Raw genomic sequence first — 5,672 nt, 5'->3', positions numbered from 1 at the left:
GGAAAGATTAAAAGCCAAAAGTATCTATATCTATTAAAGAATTTTTAAAAATCAGTAATAAAAGAGGAAAGAATTACTGATACACTCAATAATATGGATAAATCTCAAAAAAATTGAGAGCAAGAAGCCAGGAACCAAGGGGTATTCTGTATGACTCCACTTATATAAAACTCTAGAAAAGGCAAATCTTATCTATAGTGACAGAAAGTTCTTCTGCAGCTGGGGAGACTGACTGCAAAGGGGCACAAGGAAATTTCTGCAGAGATGGAAATGCTCTATATTCTGATTGAGGTAGTAGTTCCTCGAGTGTATGTAACACCTTTATTAAAACTCATTTAACCATACACTTGAAATGGGTGCAATTTACTGCATGTAAATTATGCCTTTGTAAAACTGACTAAAAAAAAAACAAACGTGATTTTCAACTTTAAAATAACCTTGGGTCAAAATATGCTGCTTCATCCAGGCCACCATCTTTTCTTACCTGGATTTTGCTCTCCCCTTCTGATTGGATTCCCTTATAGGAATCCAGCTTCCCTCCAATCTGTTCTTTGCTCTGCAGCCGGAGTCATGTTTCTAAAGGGAAATGTGATTATGTTACTCCCAACAACTCCCATTCTTCACATGTATCGCTCAGGGTTCAATCAGAGAAAGAGAACCGCTAAGAGAGATACAGATGTACATACTTATTACAGGGATCTGACCTACACAGTTACAAGAACCGGCTAAACAGTCTCTCTAGGGCTGTTGGGTCCACCTATACTCTTCCGCTGCTGGAGACTCAAGTCCGCCGGGCAGGTGACTGGGAAGGGAAGATGGATGTAAAGTTCCAACAACCAGCTGGAACGCACAGCCACAAGAATGAACCTCACCCTGTCAGTTCTTGCTGCCTCTGACCTTGGCGGCATGGGGTGGAAGCTGGGCCATTCGTGAAGCTAAACGCATGTGGCCCAGGAGTCAGGGAAATTGAGGGAGGATCCAGGGGCGGGTAGAGCAGTTACAGGCTCAGCCACTGCCTCACCTCAAGAAGTCAGCCAGCAAAGCCACAACACACATGAGCTACAAAATGGTTGCTGCTTCACATCATCCTGCATATCTCCTACAAGACTCTCTCGCGGCCAGCCCTAACCAAAAAACACGGTAGAGCGAATTCTGGGAAATGCGGCTCAGCCTAGCCAACTTGACACGTTACAAAACCATCGTTAACACACCAAACCTTAGATGGCTTCCATTACTCTCGCTGCCTTAACAGAACTTATAAAGTTCGTTGTGACCTGATTTCCACCAGGTCTTCTGGCTTTATCTCCTACTCCCATCTCAGGCTATAAGTATTGAAATATTTACATTTGGTCCTGAGGTTTTCTCTAAATTTCCTAGCCGTTCCACACTATGCCTCCTGGCTGGAATACTCTTCCTTCCTTCCTCTGTAACCTGGCTGAGACCTTTTCACCCTTGGGAAGCCTGTCCTGACATATCACTTTATTGCTGGTGGCCAGTACAAAACCAGGTCCACAGCTGGCACCCAATAAATTTCAACTGAACAAACCATACGCCAATGAGAATTAAGACTGATCACCACTGAATGAACATGACTGGAGACTTACACATATAGGGGATAAAGTGGTGCAGCAAAGGTAATACGAGCAGCCCATTAACACATGGGGAAGGCTGTTCCCTTCTCACTTTTGTCCCCCCTCCCCAGGAAACAGGGGGAAATGTCTAGAGACATTTTTAGTTGTCACCACTGGGGAAGGAGGTGCTACCAGAATCTAGCCGGTAGAGACTAGGATGCTGTAAAGCATTCCACGATGTATAGGACAGCTCCCCTCTCCCCAGTGAAGAATTACCTTGCACAAAACGTCAGCAGTGCCAAGGCTGAGAAACCCTGACAAAGATAAAGCGTATCTGGATATTGATATATAAAAACATGCATTTACATAAACATATTATTTCTCAACTTAATGCAGTTTATAACAGGTAAAAAAATCAATATTTAATGACAGATGGTTTGTCCTACATGCCAGCAATACAAAGTGTTGCATTTGTACCACCAAAACCAAAGGAATTGGTGAGTCCAATACATCTTTTCTCAGTTTTCCATTCCTGTGCCTTGAGTGGAACATAATTGAGATCAAATTCTGGTTCTGTGCAGTCCAGGTTTAAAGTAGGTGGCAGTTTTCGATGATAACAAGCCAGAGAGGTAAAAGCTGCCTCAGCGGCCCCGGCAGCCCCCAGCAGGTGTCCCGTGGCTCCCTTGGTGGAGGAAACGGCAAGAGCGTGGGCGTGCTCTTTGAAAAGATGTTTGATGGCTTTGTTTTCAGCAGCATCTCCCAACGGTGTGGAAGTAGCATGTGCGTTGATATAGGATATCTCTTCAGGCTGTACACCTGCATCTTTTATAGCAGCAGCCATACACCTAATAAAATGAGAAAAGCAACTGAACTCATCGCAACGACATCTAATTTTAGCAAGGTATTCATTGTCTGTATGGCTTACGAAAAAGAAATATCCAAGTACGCTGGATGAAAAGAACCCTTTACGCTCTAATGACAGAACAGCATCTTGGATTACCGTGTGAGTTGGAATGCTGTCTGCATGGGAATAACAAGGCACCCCCAGTACCCTGGACTGATTCATCACCATGACATAAACATACAAACCTATGGATTTTACAATCTCTAATAAAATGTATTTCCATTTTATTTGAATCGTCCTTTCTTCCTTGAGGAAAAAGCCACATGGACTCAGGCCTAGAATAATTTCTCTTCTAGGAATTTCTTATCAGTGGGGTGTGTTAAAACGTGGAGAAAAAAATTTATAACTGTGCTTTAATGTTTTCTTTCACAGTTAAATGTAAAACTTGGAATATGTCCCAATAATCTAAAAAATGTCTGTCTTATTACTTTAAGGCTCAAACACCCTTTCAAAAATTGTCTATTCAGGATATGAGAATTCTAAATAAATGAAGAAGTACAAAGCCAAACCCCAAGAGAAACAAATCCAAAAATAAAACACTTCTCTGGGAAAACCTCTGAAAATCTCATGGATGTTAACACCCTTTTTTTTTAGTTGTTGATCTCTGGGCTGCATACATTTCCTTAAGAGGCAACTCAGAGTATAATCCGAAGCGTGCTGGAAGGTTTCACCTAAACATAACTATTTCCTCATCTAGCTGACTACTAGGCTTGACATTTCCAGCACCAGCAACTACTCACTAAAACTCAGAAATATAATTCAGGGGTCGGTGAACTATGACCCTGGCCAGATGCTGTTTTTGTAAACACAGTTGGCCCCTGAACAAACTGGGGGTTAGGGGTGCTGACCCGTCACACAGTGGAAAATGCCCCCATAACTTTACTGTTGGCCATCCATACCCCCAATTCCACATCCACAGATTCAACCAACCGCGGATCCTGTAGCACTGTAGTACGTACTTAGCGAAAAAGATCCGCATGTAAGTGGAACCGTGTAGTTCAAACCCGTGTTGTTCAAGGGTCAACTGTAGTTTCATCAGAAGACACCCATTCATTTTCGTACTGTCCATGGCTACTCTCGGTTACAAAGCAGAGTCTGAGTAGCTGTGATAGAGATCCTCGTAGCTGGGATAATATTTTTGGCCCACAAAGCCAAAAATATTATTTGTTCCTTTACAGAAAAGGCTTGCCAACCCCTGGCTAATTTAACTGTTTTAATTTAAAACATAATATGATCTAAGCAGGCTAATCTATGAACAAACATACTGACACATAATGTGAGTGTCAGAGGGGTCTTTGTTTTGTGGGTTTTTTAACTTAACTCACTACCTCTTTCACAATAAAAGCACCTTGCTTTTCCAAGTGCGGTCCTCAGACCAGCAGCATCAGCACCACCTAGGAGCTGGTTAGAAACGCAGCATCTCGAGCACCACCCTAGACCTACGGAGTCAGAATCTGCATTTTAATAAGATCCCTGGGTGATTAGAAGTCGCAGCAGAACCCTACTGAAATGGAGCAGAGACCAGGTGCACGTAGGACAAAGCGCTAACTGTACTGTTCACGTCTGACGGAGGGCTGCAGAAGGGAGCCTCCTGACCCTGACGGCTGTTAAGCACAACTGAAGGGATGAAAATGTGGCAAAGTCACACACAGCCTTCTTCACAATGTTACTGGCCTTCGCTAAAAATCCAGACTTTGTAAGGATATTCACATGTTTTCAAATATTTCAAACGTGGTAAAGCAAAGAATTCAAAAACACTAGTTAGTCTAAAATGGGAACACAACAGAGATACAGTACACCAAGGCCAGATACTACAGTTTCCCCGAAGTTGCGACTCCAATAAAGAGTCCTACCTGAAGAAATGTGAACAAACAACCAGTCTTTACCTTAAGGCACCTTCTCCTCCAGGATCAGGGGCGGTTATGTGACTGGCATCACCTGAGAGTCCGTAGCCCAAAATCTCTGCATAGATCCGAGCCCCTCTTTGAACAGCATGCTCGTGTTCTTCTAGCACCAGCACAGCTGCACCTTCTCCCATCACAAAACCATCTCTCTTGGGATGGAATGGCCGACATGCCGACTTCGGATCAGAGTTTGTGCTCAGAGCCCGGGCTCTGGAAAACGCAGCAAGCGACAAAGGGCTGATGCAAGAGTCGGCACCTCCAGTCACCATCACATCAGCATCGCCGTGGGCTATGAACCTCACAGAGTCTCCCACAGCATGAGCTCCCGTGGTACAGGCTGTGGACACTGCATGATTGGGGCCCTTGAGTTTATAGCGAATGCTGACCTGGCCTGCGGCCATATTGACCAGAATCTTAGGGACAAAGAATGGGCTGACTTTACTGTAACCCTTCGTCTGAAACATCAAAGCGGTTTCAGAAATCACTTCAAGGGGAACCATCCCCATGCCAATTGCAACACCAGTAGCCGCTTGGTCAGCTTCTGACTGAGGATGCCAGCCGGAATCTTTCAAGGCTAACTCAGCAGCCCCAATGGCCATAACGGTGGGAGAAGACATGGACTTGATATCTGATTTGGGCACAAAGTTTTGTGCGTTGAATTGACCTTCATCACAACCTCTTGGCACATAAGCTGCGACACTGCAAGGGACACTCTTATACTCTTCACCGACCAGTGAAACGATTCCACTCTCTCCCTGGATAAGACGATCCCACACCAGCTGGGTGCCAACACCCAGAGGAGTCACTAAGCCAATGCCTGTAATGACAACCCGCCTACACAATCTGGGTATTGGCACAGTTCCGAAAAACTTCCTTTCACTTATCAATCGCTGGCACAACCTTGCGTGTATTAGATGAGGGCTTGTAACTTTTAAGAAACTTTGCAAGCCGTTGGACAGCATGGTTGAGACTCAGGGTCAGAGACGTTCCGCAGCAGACCACGACACGCCCAGCAGGTATTGACTGTTGTTGAAATACCTTAAAGGCCTAAGAAACAACATCCAAGGTAGTTTTTCTCGGGTGCTTGATATGAGCTGTTAATGAGCGCAGGGAAAATAATGTTACATCACTTTTACTTATCAAATCACCTGTCTGGACTCAACCCTTTTTAGACTCTCAGTACCCTCGGACATTCCAAGATAAAGAGCTGAAAAGACGACTCATTCGATTCACAACAGAACTTCACAATGAAAAATATACACGCACTCCTGGCCGGATATAGGCTGCGGAAAG

At 44.3% G+C, this 5,672-nt stretch overlaps 1 protein-coding gene across 2 annotated transcripts; it reads right to left on the bottom strand.

Annotated features, from left to right (window-relative positions):
• Positions 1-1,981: 1,981 nt before the first annotated feature.
• OXSM (3-oxoacyl-ACP synthase, mitochondrial) lies at positions 1,982-5,364 on the bottom strand. Of its 2 annotated transcripts, XM_007465496.1 has the most exons (3): positions 4,663-5,364; positions 4,362-4,413; positions 1,982-2,416 (listed from the first exon to the last, which is right to left on the bottom strand). In XM_007465496.1, exons 1-3 carry the CDS (start codon positions 5,339-5,341, stop codon positions 2,014-2,016), a joined length of 1,134 nt encoding a protein of 377 aa, XP_007465558.1. In that variant the 5' UTR covers positions 5,342-5,364; the 3' UTR covers positions 1,982-2,013. The 2 variants fall into 2 exon arrangements, with proteins under 2 accessions (XP_007465558.1, XP_007465557.1); XM_007465495.1 differs by having other exon boundaries at positions 4,362-5,364.
• Between the last annotated feature and the right edge of the window lie 308 nt (positions 5,365-5,672).

This window comes from Lipotes vexillifer, unplaced genomic scaffold, assembly GCF_000442215.2.
Source record: "Lipotes vexillifer unplaced genomic scaffold, Lipotes_vexillifer_v1.1 scaffold385, whole genome shotgun sequence".
In the NCBI taxonomy this organism is placed as follows: Eukaryota; Metazoa; Chordata; class Mammalia; order Artiodactyla; family Lipotidae; genus Lipotes; species Lipotes vexillifer.
Note: the sequence above shows the minus strand (reverse complement) of the source record. Positions and strands in the feature narration are given on the sequence as shown.

Excerpts from the sequence above, each read along its gene's own strand:
- OXSM (XM_007465495.1), bottom strand. The coding sequence starts at position 5,341 with ATGCTGTCCAACGGCTTGCAAAGTTTCTTAAAAGTTACAAGCCCTCAT. Across the intron at positions 2,417-4,361 it reads GGAGGAGAAGGTGCCTTAAG|GTGTATGGCTGCTGCTATAA; the intron begins GTAAAGACTGGT and ends TCATTTTATTAG.